At 40.1% G+C, this 15,286-nt stretch overlaps 1 gene segment (V, D, J or C); it reads left to right on the top strand.

Moving 5' to 3' along the window:
• Positions 1–1,401: 1,401 nt before the first annotated feature.
• Positions 1,402–15,286, top strand: part of LOC123943810 — a 43,914-nt gene continuing 30,029 nt past the window's right edge. The window contains 1 exon segment of the V gene segment in view: positions 1,402–1,482. Coding sequence covers positions 1,437–1,482 — 46 coding nt within the window.

Genomic DNA, 15,286 nt, shown 5'->3' with positions numbered 1-15,286 from the left:
TGCACTCCTGACAAGGAAAGAAGGATCCTGATTTGAGGCAAAGAGCAACTGCTGTTCCCATGTGATGCCTGCAGCTCACAACTGAGGTTATCAGTGGAACTGAGTGGAGCATGTGGGAGTTATGGGCATAGTCAGAAGCTGGCCGCTTGACATGACACCCACAGTCTGGTGCCTGAGTGTCGGATTTGTTTGTGCACAGGATTCTTCTGCAGTAGGACAGCTCCTCCCATGCTGTTCTTCCTCCTGGTGCCTCGCATCTTCCATTGACAGGTCTTTCTGAGCTTCTAACTCAATGTTCTCTGGTCCACCTCTTGCTGCCTTTGATTCTCTTCATCACAGCAGAAATGGTTCCTGAACAACACGGGAGTTCTTCTCTTTTTTGGGACAAAGAACTCCTGGGTCAAGAGTGTGTGTGGATGAGTCTTGAAGCAAGTGGATTCTTTCTGCTCTTTCAGATCTTCCTCCAGCTGGTGCTTCCGACTGCTGCCATCAGAGCTGTCCATCATTAAAACTAGTGATTCCTGATACAGACAGCAACATGACTGTACCCACAAGGACTGATCCTGAGGCAAAGAAGCCCCACAAAGAAAGTACATAGAGTACAATGACCCATTTATGATTTCTACAGAATTAAAGCTAGTATGAGGTGACATGAGAAAGAACAATAGTTATGTGGGGACAGGATAAACAAGGGAAAGGAATGAGGAATTCCAGGAGTAATGCCGAAAATTTTATGGAGAATTGGTACACTCACTGTCATTAATGTTGATTGTGACACCTATATTTGTTATACTACACACTCCGTATGTGGGCCATTCATCATTTGTCAAATATACACATCAATCTAATTTTAGGTAATAACAAAGGTGATCCTGGAGGAACGCAGAGAGAATGGAATGTTAAAGACATGAAAATACACGTACACTATACTGATTTACTCTCTATTTATAGTAAACTATAAAATAAGCAAAATCAATATATCCCCATTACAGGATGGGTTCCACATTCCTCATAGCTTGACACACTGTCCTGCATTGATTTGGCGTGGAGGGCAGCAGCTCCTGTGAGGGTAGCACTGACCAAGATCGTCCGGTCAATCTCACCCCATATGTGTTCATGAACACCTTACAAACCCAAGTATACACACTGGAAAGTTATATATATATGTATATATATATATATATATATATATATATATATATATATATTTGTCAAAACTGGTCGTTAGCACTAAATTAAAGACATTCCAACCGCTTGGGTCACTGCCTCTCTGTAAGAATAGATCCCCAAGCTGAATATATAGCCAGAGGACATGCAAATAGGGCCTCCCTCTGCTGATTTAACCAACACATCCAAGACCCTGCAGCTGGGAGAGGAGCCCCAGGCCCGGGATACCTGATCATTCAGTGATCAGGACAGAACACAGAGAACTCACCATGGAATTTGTGCTTGGCTGGGTTTTCCTTCTTTCTCTTTTGAAAGGTAATTTATGGAGGAAAAAAATGAGTATGTGAGTGGATATGAGTGAGAGAAACATTGGGTGTGTGACATTTTCCTGACCAGGATGTCTTGTGTTTGCAGTCACAGAGAGAGGAGGAAGCAGGCTAGAGCCTGATGCGGGACTCGATACCAGGACCCTGAGATCATAACCTGAGCCGAAGGCAGAGACTCAACCCACTGAGGCACCCTGGTGCCCCTCAGGGTCTCTTCTGATTCCATACAAATTTTAGGATTATTTGCTCCAGCTCTTTGAAAAACATTAGAGGAATTTTGATCGGGATGGTATTAAAATTATAGATTGCTCAAGGCAGTATAGACATTTTAACAATGTTTGTTCTTCCGATCCAGGAGGATGGAATGGTCTTCCATCTTTTTGCGTCTTCTTCAATTACTTTCATGAGTGCTCTGTAGTTTCTCGAGTACAGATCCTTTACCTCTTTAGTTAGGTTTATTCCCAGGTATCTTATGGTTCTTGGTGCTATAGTAAATGGAATCGATTCTCTAATTTCCCTTTCTGTGTTTTCGTTGTCCATGTATAAGAAAGCAACTGATTTCTGTACATTGAGTTTGTATCCTGCTACATTGCTGAACTGCTGTATGAGTTCTTTTCTTTTGGAGGGTGGAAGCTTTCAGATTTTCCATATGAAGTATCATGTCATCTGAGAAGAGAGAAAGTTTGACTTCTTCGTTGAAAATTCGAATACATTTTATTTCTCTTTGTTGTCTGATTGCTGTTGCTAGGACTTCTAATACTATGTTGAAAAAGAATGGTAACTGTTGGCTTCCTTGTCGTGTTCCTGATCTCACTGGGGAGACTGTGAGCTCTTTCCCATTAAGGATGGTATTTGCTGTAGGTTTTTTATAGATAAATTTTATAAAGTTCAGGAATGTTCCCTCTATCCCTATACTTTGAAACGTTTGAATCAGGAACGGATGCTGGGTTTTGTCAAATGCTTCTTCTGCATTAATTGAGAGGACAATGTGGTTTTTCTCTCTTCTCTTATTGATTTGTTCTATCACATTGATTGATTTGGGAATGTTGAACCACACTTGTAACCCAGGGATGATTCCCACCTGATCATGGTGGATAATCTTTTTAATGCACCATTGGATCTTGTTAGCTAGGATCATGTTGAGAATCTTAGCATCCACGTTCATTAGTTATATTGGTCTGAAATTCTCCTTTTTTGGGTAAGGCCTTTGCCTCTTTGGGGAATAAGGGTAATACTGGCTTCATAAAAATAGTCTGGATGTTTTCCTTCTGCTCCAATTTTTGAAACAGCTTAAGGAGAATAGGAATTATTTCTTCTTTGAAAGTTTGGTAGAATTTCCCAGGGAATCCATCAGGTCCTGGGCTCTTGTTTTTTCAGAGGTTTTTGATCACTGCTTCAATCTCGTTACTAAATATCGATCTATTCAGGTGTCAATTTCTTCCTGATTCAGTTTTGGAAGTTTATAATTTTCCACGAATGCATCCGTTTCATCTAGGTTGCTTAACATATTGACATTTATCCGTTGATAATAATTCCTGATGATTGTTTCTATTTCCTCGGTGTTAGTTGTGATCTCTCCCTTTTAATTCATAATTTTATTAATTTGGGCCTTCTTTCTTTTATTTTGGATTAGTTTGGCCAATGGTTTATTGACCTTATTGATTCTTAAAAAAAAAACAAAAAACAAAAAACAGCTTCTACTTTCATTGATGTATTCTCCTGTATCTCTAGTTTCTTTCTCATTGACCTCTGCTCTAAACTTGATTATTTACCTTTTTGCATGTGGAGTTGGCTTAATTTGTTGTTGATTCTCCATTTCTTTAAGGTATAGAGACATCTGGTGTATTCTGGGTTTTTCAATTTTTTTGAGGGAGGTTTGGATGGCTATGCATTTCCCCCTTAGGATGGCCTTTGCTGTATCCCATAGGTTTTGGACCAAAGTGTCTTCATTCTCATTGTTTTCCATGAGTTGTTTAAGTTCTTCTTTGTCTTCCTGGTGAATCCAAGCATTCTCAAGCAAGGTGTTCTTTGTCTTCCAGGTGTTTGAGTTCCTTCCAAACATTTCCTTGTGGTTGAGTTCCATTTTCAAAGCTTTGTGATCTGAGAACCTGCAGGGAATAATCTCAATCTTTTGGTATCAGTTGAGCCCTGATTTGTGACCCAGTAGGTGGTCTAGGGCTCAGGGCCAAGAAACTGGAGGCTCACCTGTGCTCTCTCTGGCAGGGGTGGTCTCCAACCAATGCCATCCTGGTTGTGGGGCAGGCTCATGCCCATGGCCACCTGATTCCAACAGTTGCCCCTTAAGATCTTTTGCTCATTTTGAGGGCTTTAACCAGACTCCAAGTTAATGTCAACCACAGGGATTGGTTTTGGTGGCTCCCTCTCCTATCTATTTATCCTCTGATAACAGTCCAAGCATTTCCACTATGTTTTACCTCTCCACTGATGTCTTCTGCACCTGTCAAGATCCACAAGTATATAATCCTACAATGCAGGCTGATTTCATGGGTGTTCAGAGTGTTCTGGTAGAGATATAGCTCACTTTAGGGGACCACTTGAAACAGGGTCTCCTACTTCTCCACCATCTTGTCCCTCCTACTTTTTTTTTAATTTTATTCTTGTGTTTTAATTTGCCTTTATTTTTTCAATGGTGACTTCTGAGCACTCTGGATTTTTCTAGGGTGCATTCTGCTTGGGTCGTGGTTGATATTTTTGACTTGTACCATTCACTCAACCATCCATGGACGGAATGACAAGGAGGAGGAAATCCCAACAAAAAAGAATCAGAGACAGTGGCCCAAAAGCAGATACCTGGATCCATGGAACAGAATCTTAAGCCCAGAAATAATCCCTCAACTCTATGATCAACTAATCTTTGACAAAGCAGGAAAGAATGTCGAATGGAAAAAGACAGCCTCTTCAGCAATGCTATTGGGAAAATTGGACAACCACATGCAGAATAATGAAACTGGATCATTTTCTTAAACCACACATGAAAATAGACTCCAAATGGATGAAGGACATCAATGTGAGAAATGAGTCCATAAAAATCCTTGAGGAGAACACAGGCAGCAACATCCCTGACCTCAGCCGCAGCAACTTATCCCTAGAAACGTTGCCAAAGGCAGGGGAAGCAAAAACAAAAATTAAGATCAAAAGCCTTCACACAGCAAATGAAACAGTTAACAAAACCAAAAGACAACTGACAGAATTGGAGAAGATATTTGCAAACTCCTATCAGATAAAGGGCTAGTATCCTAAACCTATAAACAACTTATCAAACTCAACACCGAAAGAACACATAATCCAATCAAGAAATGGTGCAGTCACTTTGAAAAATAGTGTGGTGATACCTTAAGAAATGAAAAATAGAGCCTTCAGATGACCCTACAATTGCACTACTGGGCATTTACCCCAAAGATACAGATGTAGTGAAAAGAATGGTCATCTGTACCCCAATGTTCATAACAGCACTATTCACAGTAGCCACACTGTTGGAGGAGCTGAGATGCCCTTCAACAGATGAATGGATAAAGAAGATGTGGTCCATATATACAATGGAATATTACTTAGCCATCAGAAAGAATGAACACTTACCATCTATGTGGATAGAACTGAACGGTATCAGGCAAAGTGAACTAAGTCAATCAGAGACAATCACGACATGATTTCACTCATATGTTGAATAGAAGAAATAGGGCAGAAGATCATAAGGGATAGGAGGGAAAACTGAATGGGAAGAAATCAGAGAGTGAGACAATCCATAGGAAACTCTTAGCTCTGGGAAAGAAAGAGAGGGTTAAAGACGGGAGTGGGTAGTGGGATGGGGAACCCGGGTGATGATAAAGGAGGGCATGTGTTGTGTGAACACTGAATGTCACAGCTAATGAGTCATTGAACACTGCACCAAAAACTAATGATGTACCATAAGTTGACTGATGGAACATAATAATAAAAAAGTCCTTGTTTCCTCATTGATCCTTTATTTACATGATCTGCCCATTGCTGTCTATAAGAGACTCATCTTGATCCTGTTAAGTATCCCTAGTATTACTCTACTATTATCAATGTGTTTCTGTATTTTATTATTTGTTTATTATTTGTTTGTTATTTATTATTTGTTTATTATATATTATTCTGTATTTATATATTTGACTGCTCCGAAGTTAGAGGCAAAAATATCAACAATTTTTGAAACGTGTTATTGGATAGACACTTTTATTATGATACAGTGCCCTTCTTCATCTCTTATTACTGTTGTCTATTATAGTATACATATATATAGTATATTATAATTACTATTTGTCTGATATAAGAATGGCTACCCTAGCTTTCTGTTGATGTCCTCTGACATTATCAATAGTTATCTATCACTTTACGTTCAAACTGAAGGCGTCTTTGTTTCTAAAATTAGTCTCTTGTAAGCAGGAAATGTTGGGGCTTATCCCCTATGATCTGGAACATGACAGGGATGTCCACTCTCACCACTGTTCTTCAATACAGTACTGGAAGCCTAGCCTCAGCAATAAGAAAACAAAAAGAAATAAAAGGCATCCAAACTGGGGAAGTAGAATTCAAACTTTCATGCTTCACAGATGACGTGAAACTCTATATAAAAATCCCAAATATTTCTGGCTAAAAAATGCTAGAACAGATACAGCAATTCAGCAAAGTGGCAGTATATACAATCAATGAACAGAAGTCAACTGCATTTCTATACACTAACAATGAGGCAGAGGAAGGGAAATCAAGCAATTGATAACCTTGACAATTGCACACACACACACACAAAGATACCTGGGAATCAACCTGAAAAAAAGAGGTCAAGGATCTGTACTCTAGAAACTATAGAACACATACGAAAGAAATTAAGAAAGACATAAAGAAATGGAAAATAATCCATGTATTTCAAGTCTTGATAAAGCAGGAAAAAATAACCAATTGAGAAAAGATAGTCCCTTCAATAAATGGTTTTGGGAATGTTTGACAGCAATATGCAGAAGAATGGAACTGGACCATTCTCTTACACCATACACAAAGAGAACGCAAATGGACGAAAAACCTGAATGTGAGGCAAGAATCCATCAAAATCCTAGTGAAGAATTCAGGCCATGAAGACTTTCATCTCAGCCACAGTGACGTATTGTGAGATACATTCCCACATGCAAGAGAAACAAAAGCAAAATTGAACCATTGGGACTTTATCAAGATAAAAACTTCTGACGAGCAAAAGAAACAGTCAACAAAGCTAAAAGGCAACCTCCCAGAGTGAGAGTAGATATTTACAAGTGTCTTATCAGATTAAGGGTTATTATTATTTTTTCTTTTTTTAAAAATTTATTTATTTTTATTTGCTTATTTACAGCATAACAGTGTTCATTGCTTTGGCATCACACCCAGTGCTCCATGCAGTACATGCCCTCCCTACTACCCACCACCTGGTTCCTCAACCTCCCACCACACACCCCCCAGACCCCCCCCCTGCCACCCCTTCATAACCCTCTGGTTGTTTTTCAGAGTCCATAGTCTCTCATGGTTCATCTCCCCTTCCAGTTTCCCTCAACTCTCTCTCCTCTCCATCTCCCCATGTCCTCCATGTTATTTGTTATGCTCCACAAATAAGGGAGACCATATGATACTTGACTCTCTCTGCTTGACTTATTTCGCTCAGCATAATTTCTTCCAGTCCCCTCCATGTTGCTACAAAAGTTGGGTATTCATCCTTTCTGATGGAGGCATCATACTCCATTGGGTATATGGACCACATCTTCCTTATCCATTCATCCGTTGAAGGGCATCTTGGTTCTTTCCACAGTTTGGCGACCGTAGACATTGCTGCAATAAACATTGGGGTACAGATGGCCCTTCTGTTCACTACATCTGTATCTTTGGGGTAAATACCCAGCAGTGCAATTGCAGGGTCATAGGGAAGCTCTATTTTTAATTTCTTCAGGAATCTCCACACTGTTCTCCAAAGTGGCTGCACTAACTTGCATTCCCACCAACAGTGTAAGAGGGTTCCCATTTCTCCACATCCTCTCCAGCACACGTTGTTTCCTGTCTTGCTAATTTTGGCCATTCTAACTGGTGTTAGGTGGTATCTCAATGTTGTTTTAATTTGAAACTCCCTGATGGCTTGTGATGATGAACATTTTTTCATGTGTCTGATATCCATTTGTATGTCTTCGTTGGAGAAGTGTCTGTTCATATCTTCTGCCCATTTTTTGATATGATTATCTGTTTTGTGTGTGTTGAGTTTGAGAAGTTCTTTGTAGATCCTGGATATCAACTTTTGTCTGTACTGTCATTTGCAAATATATTCTCCCATTCCGTGGGTTGCCTTTTTGTTTTGTTGATTGTTTCCTTTGCTGTGCAGAAGCTTTTGATCTTGATGAAGTCCCAAAAGTTCATTTTTGCTTTTATTTCCTTGGCCTTTGGAGACATATCTTGAAAGAAGTTGCTGTGGCTGATATCGAAGAGGTTACTGCCTATGTTCTCCTCTAGGATTCTGATAGATTCCTGTTTCACGTTGAAGTCTTTTATCCATATCGAGTTTATCTTTGTGTACGGTGTAAGAGAATGGGCGAGTTTCATTCTTCTACATATCGCTGTCCAGTTTTCCCAGCACCATTTATTGAAGAGACTTTTTTCCATTGAATATTTTTTCCTGTTTTGTCGAAGATTATTTCACCATAGAGTTGAGGGTCCATATCTGGGCTCTCCACTCTGTTCCACTGATCTATGTGTCTGTTTTTATGCCAGTACCACGCTGTCTTGGTGATCACAGCTTTGTAGTAAAGCTTGAAATCGGGTAACGTGATGCCGCCAGTTTTGTTTTTGTTTTTCAACATTTCCTTAGCAATTCGGGGTCTCTTCCGACTCCAAACAAATTTTAGGATTATTTGCTCCAGCTCTTTGAAAAATATCCGTGGAATTTTGATCAGAATGGCCTTAAAAGTATAGATTGCTCTAGGCAGTATAGACATTTTAACAATGTTTATTCTTCCGATCCAAGAGCATGGAACAGTCTTCCATCTTTTTGTGTCTTCTTCGATTTCTTTCATGAGTGTTCTGCAGTTCCTCGAGTACAGGTCCTTTACTTCTTTGGTTAGGTTTATGCCCAGGTATCTTATGGTTCTTGGTGCTATAGTAAATGGAATCGATTCTATAATTTCCCTTTCTGTATTTTCATTGTTAGTGTATAAGAAAGCCACTGATTTCTGTACATTGACTTTGTATCCTGCCACGTTACTGAATTGCTGTATGAGTTCTAGTAGTTTGGGGGTGGAGTCTTTGGGGTTTTCCATATAAAGAATCATGTCATCTGCGAAGAGAGAGAGTTTGACTTCTTCCTTGCCAATTTGGATACCTTTTATTTCTCTTTGTTGTCTGATTGCCATTGCTAGAACTTCTAATACTATGTTGAACAAGAGTGGTGAGAGTGGGCATCCTTGTCGTGTTCCTGATCTCAACGGGAAGGCTGAAAGCTTTTTCCCATTGAAGATGATATTTGCTGTGGGTCTTTCATAGATAGATTTTATGAAGTTCCGGAATGTTCCCTCTATCCCTATACTTTGAAGCATTTTCATCAGGAACGGACTGCTGGATTTTGTCAAATGCTTTTTCTGCATCCATTGAGAGGACGATGTGGTTCTTCTCTCTTCTCTTACTGATTTGTTCTATCACATTGATTGATTTGCGAATGTTGAACCAACCTTGCAACCCAGGGATGAATCTCACCTGGTCATGGTGGATAATCTTTTTAATGTGCTGCTGGATCCTGTTTGCTAGGATCTTGTTGAGAATCTTTGCATCCATATTCATCAGTGATATTGGTCTGAAATTCTCCTTTTTGGTGGGGTCTTTGCCTGGTTTGGGGATCAGGGTAATGCTGGCTTCATAAAAAGAGTCTGGAAGTTGTCCTTCTGCTTCAATTTTTTGGAACAGCTTCAGGAGAATTTGTGTTATTTCTTCTTTGAAAGTTTGGTAGAATTCCCCAGGGAATCCGTCAGGTCCTGGGCTCTTGTTTTTTGGGAGGTTTTTGATCACTGCTTCAATCTCATTACTAGATATCGGTCTATTCTGGTTGTCAATTTCTTCCTGGTTCAATTTTGGGAATTTGTAGCTTTCCAGGAAGGCATCCATTTCATCTAGGTTGCTTAGCTTATTGGCATATAACTGTTGGTAATAATTTCTGATGATTGTTTCTATTTCCTTGGTGTTAGTTGTGATCTCTCCCTTTTCATTCATAATTTTATTAATTTGGGCTTTCTTTCTTTTCTTTTGGATTAGTGTGGCCAATGGTTTATCGATCTTATTGATTCTTTCCAAAAACCAGCTTCTTGTTTCATTGATACGTTCTACTGTATCTCTTGTTTCTACCTCATTGATCTCTGCTCTAATCTTGATTATTTCCCTTCTTGCATGTGGAGTTGGTTTGATTTGATGTTGATTCTCCAGTTCCTTAAGGTGTAGAGACAGCTGGAGTATTCTGCATTTTTCAATGTTTTTGAGGGAGGCTTGGATGGCTATGTATTTCCCCCTTAGAACCGTCTTTGCTGTATCCCATAGGTTTTGGACCGAGGTGTCTTCATTCTCATTGGTTTCCATGAATTGTTTAAGTTCATCTTTGATCTCCTGGTTGATCCAAGCATTCTTAAGCAAGGTGGTCTTTAGCTTCCAGGTCTTTGAGTACCTTCTGAACTTTTCCTTGCGATTGAGCTCCAGTTTCAAAGCATTGTGATCTTAGAATATGCAGGGAATAATGTCAGTCTTTTGGTATCGGTTGAGTCCTGCTTTGTGACCCAGTATGTGCTCTATTCTGGAGAAGGTTCCATGTGCACTTGAGAAGAATGAGTATTCTGTTGTTTTAGGGTGGAATGTTCTGTATATGTCGATGAGGTCCATCTGGTCCAATGTTTCATTATGCTCTTATTTCTTTATTAATTTTCTGTTTCGATGATCTGTCTATTTCTGAGAGAGGCGTATTAAGATCTCCTACTATTATTGTATTCGTATCAATATGACTCTTTATCTTGATTAATAGTTTTCTTATGTAATTGGGTGCTCCCATATTGGGCCATAGATATTCACAATTGTTAGATCGTCTTGGCGGATAGTCCCTTTAAGAATTATGTAGTGTCCTTCTGTATCTCTGACTACAGTCTTTAGTTTAAAATCTAATTTATCTGATATGAGAATTGCTACTCCGGCCTTCTTTTGAGACCCATTGGCATGAAAGATGCTTCTCCATCCTTTCACTTTCAGTCTGTGTTTATCCTTAGGTTCAAAATGGTTCTCTTGTAGACAACATATGGATGGGTCCTATCATTTTATCCATTCTGCAACCCTGTGTCATTTTATGGGCGCATTTAGGCCATTCACATTGAGACTGATTATTGAGAGATAGGTTTTTATTGACATCGTGTTGCCTTTGAAGTCTTTCTGTCTATAGATTGTTTCTATATTTCTGTTCAATGATATTCTTAGGATTTTTTCTCTTTTATAGGACCCCCCTTAATATTTCCTGCAGTGTCGGCTTGGTGGTTGCATAGTCTTTTAAGCCTTGCTGGTCTTGGAAACTCTTTATCTCTCCATCCATTTTAAATGTCAGTCTTGCTGGATAGAGTATTCTTGGTTGCATGTTCTTCTCATTTAGTACTCTGAATATATTTTTCCAGCCCTTCCTGGCTTTCCAGGTCTCTGTGGAAATGTCTGACGTTATTCTAATGGGCTTTCCTCTGTATGTAAGAAGCTTCTTTGTCCTAGCTGCTTTTAAGAGGGTATCTCTTGAAACATAATTCCCCATTCTAACTATAAGGTGCCATGAGGACTTTCGAGAATCTAAAATCTTGGGAGGAAATCTCTCTGCCTCTAGTACATGAACGCTGTTTCCATTCGTGAGATTGGGAAAATTTTCATAGACAACTTCTTCCACTATATCTTCTAGACTTCTTTCTTTTTCTTCCCCTTCAGGGATTCCAATAATTCTGACGTTGGAACGTTTCATGGCATCGTTTATTTCCCTGATTCTGTTTTCGTGGCTTCTGAGCTGTTTGTTCCAGGCTTCCTCCTGATCCTTTCTCTCTATCTGTTTGTCCTCCAGATCACTAATTCTATCTTCTGTCTCAGTTATTCTAGCTTTGAGAGAATTTAGATTCGATTGGAACTCATTGAGAGCATTTTGAACATCATCCCTGGTGGCTTTCAGTTCTGCCCTAATCAATTCTGTTTGGTCATCCATGGCTTTCTCCAACCTAGCTATTGCCTGGATTATTGTTAGTCTGAATTCCTTTTCTGACATATTGTCTATGTCGATAGTCATTAGCTCTGTTGCAGAAGGCCCATCCTCTGTATTTTTCTTCTGTTGGGTATTCCTCCTCCTAGTCATTTTGGTAAGAGATGACTAAACAGATGCAGCTGGACTTATCGATTGTGGTGCAGTTAATGTTCACCCTGGAATGCTGCTATGCAATCAGGATTCCCCACCCAAATGAGAGAAAAAAGAAAAGAAAAAGAAATAGAGAAGAAGAAAGAAAAAAAGGGGAAAGAAAAAAGGAAAAAAAAGAGAGAGAGAGAGATAGGAAAAAAAGGGAAGATAAAAGAGAAGGCTCAGCCCAAATGGGCCACAAGGTAAGATTTGTGGAGTATACAAACAAAAACAGACAGACAAAAAGAGTGATAAAAGTATATGATAAGAGAAAAAAATATGTATATATAAGCAAAAAAAAGGGAAGAACCTCATCAGCAAGAACCCCAAGTATAAGATTTATATATTATCAGGACAAACACAAATTCACAGAAACACTGACAGAAGGAAAAATTGGGAGAGTGGTTATAGATTCTCAGTGTGGGTGAGGAACGTTATTTTGATTCTTCCTGAAGGTATCTTGATGTTTTTGTTAAGGGACTCAACTTTCCTAAGTTACAGGGGGATTAGAAACTGGTTTGCCTATAGGGGTAGCATTGATTGGGGAAAGGGGATTCCCTTGAAGTTTAACTCTATATGTATAGTAGAAAATAAAAATTAAAAAAAGAATAAACTAGACTAAACTAAGTTAAAATTTAAAAAGAATTAAAAAAATAGAAAAACAAAAGAAAAACACGGGTGTATGTATCAAAAAGTTCAGGTTAGAAGGTTATTAAAGAATTTGATGTACTGGACATCTCAGTGTGATGGTAAATAGATTAAAAATTTATCTGTATGTATAAAAAAAAAGAACCAGAATATTGGTAAAGAGTTAAAAATAAAAGTTGTATTTATGAAGTAGTGGTGGTTGTTCTCTTGTAGTATTTTTTTTTTCTTCCTTCCTGGTTGGTTTTCTGGGGGAGGGGCCTGCCACATGGGTTTTCAGACAATGATGGTCCCTGAGTTAGGTCCTCCCGCTCCCCTCAAGTGGGTGAGCTCTTTTTTTTTCAGGAAACTGGTTTTTTTCAGCCTTTTGTTCTCTGGGGGTTTTTATGTTCTTTCATCTGCTTTCTCTCGCCTTGACAGCTTTTGATGGTTTTTGGAGGTTTAGAGGAGAGCAAACAGCACCCCAACCTCCCTCTCAGAGAGAAGCCTCAGACTGTTTTGCAAAAACTGCTGGCAGAGTCGGTTCTGAGTCACTGTCCCTGGGGATGCAGGAGCTCCTCGTTGTGCCCCAAATCAGGGCAGCGGTGGTTGTCTAGGCAGCTCCAGACCGCCAGAGAGGTTCCGAGCAGAGATCGCACACTGAGATTTTCCCGCTGTCCCGGGCTGGGAATGTCTGTTTTTTCCGGCTGCCAGAGGTCCAGGCTAGCGCCTATGAGCACCTATCCCAAGGGAGGGTGTGGGACGCGCGCGTTTCAGGATTGCCGTCTGGCCAGGCTCCCAGCCCCTCATGGGAGCCAGACCCCACTTCTTCTCGGGCGCGCTGGCATTCAGGTGCACTGGCGGCTCAGGGACGGAGACCTGATTTCTCCGCAGCACTCTCTCTGGCTCCGCGCCAGGGGAGGCTGTCCTGGGTCTGGGGACTTAGGTCCCTGACCCTAACCGCCCAGGTTCCCACTATTACCTCCCCACTGCGATCCTTTGCTGTTTGTTTTTTGAGTGCTTTCAACCAGACTCCTAGTTAATGCTGGTCCCCAGACACAGAGCACTCTCGTGTTGGGGTGTTACTTTCCAATGGGTCACCTCTGGTGGCTCCCTCCCCCTTTTGTTTATCTTCCGATATCAGTCCGATGCTCCCAGTCTGCTTTACCTGCCACTGGCGTCTTCTGCTCCAGTAGAGATCCAGACGTGTATAATTCTGATCTCAGGCTGATTTCATGGGTGGTTGGAGTTCTTTGGTAGGTAATCAGCTCACTTTAGGTACAGGTTGAAATGGTGCCTCCTCCTACTTCCTCGCCATCTTCCTCTCCAGATTAAGGGTTATTATCCAAGATCTATAAAGAACTTATCAAAGTCAACACCTTAAAACACCCAAATAATCCAGGCAGGAAATTGGTAGAATACACAAATAGATATTGCTCCAAAGAAGACAGACAAATGGCAAACAGATGCAAGAAAAAATGTTCATCACTTGGCATCAGGGAAAAATATATGAAAACTACAATGAGATACCACCTCACCCAAGTCAGAACGGCTAAAATTATGGAGTCAGGAAACATGGGTTGCAAGGATGCAAAGAAATATAAACCTCTTGCACTGTTAGTGGGAATGCAATCTGGCATAGCTACTCTGGAAAATAGTATGCAGTTTCCTCAAGACGTTAAAAATCGACGTACCCTACAACCCATCAATTCCACTACTAGGTATTTACCACATAGTAGAGATGTAGTGAAAAAAATGGGCACATGCACCCCAATGTTCACAGCAGCAATGTCTTCAGTAGACAAAATGTGTCAGGAGCTCAGATGTCCTTCAACAGATGAATGGATAAAGAAGATGAAGTTCATATATACAATGGAATATTGCTCAGCCTCCAGAAAGGATGAATACCCAACATTTGTATCAACATGGATGGAACTGAAGGGTATTATTGTAAGTGAAATGAGTCGGGCAGAGAAAGGTAATTATCACATGGTTTCACTTATATGTGGAATATAAGGAATAGTGCAAATGACAATAGAGGAATGGGGGGAAAACCGAATGGGAATAAATCTATGAGAGACTCTGGACACCGGGTAACATGTTGAGGGTTCAGAAGGGAGGGAGATGGGGAGATGGGGTAACAGGGTGATGGGTGTTAAGGAGGGCACATGATCAAATGGACATGGGGTTTAATGCAACTAGTTAATCATTGAACACTACATCAAAAACTAATGATGTAAAAAAAACTAATGATTTACTATAAATTAGATAATAGAATGTGATAAAAAAAGGATTAAAACCTAAAATTTACGAAGAACTTATTGAACTCAACACCCAAAATCAATTCATCCAGCCACAAAATGGGGAGAACACAATACAAGCATTTCTTCAAAGAAGACATACAAATAGCCAACAGACACATAAAAAAATGCTCCAAATCATCAGCATCAGGGAAATAAAAATCAAAACAGCAATATGATATGACTTCACAGGTGAGAATGGCTAAAATGAACAAGGCAGGAAACAAAAAATGTTGTCAAGGATGTGCAGAAAGGAGAACCCTTTTGCACAGTTGGTTGGAATTGCCCCTGGTGCAGCCACTCCAGAAACAATATGTCTGTGCACATCTGAGTTCAGAACACCTTGGGAAGTAAGACCGTGGGATGACAGGTAATGGAAGCAGTAAGCTCTGGTTACTTTGGGTCCTCAGGACCCTCTGACCATGAGTCCCAGCCCCAGA

Source organism: Meles meles, chromosome 6, assembly GCF_922984935.1.
Source record: "Meles meles chromosome 6, mMelMel3.1 paternal haplotype, whole genome shotgun sequence".
Classification (NCBI taxonomy): domain Eukaryota; kingdom Metazoa; phylum Chordata; class Mammalia; order Carnivora; family Mustelidae; genus Meles; species Meles meles.
The sequence above is the reverse complement of the archived record's forward strand: the minus strand, read 5'-3'. Positions and strand labels throughout refer to the sequence as shown.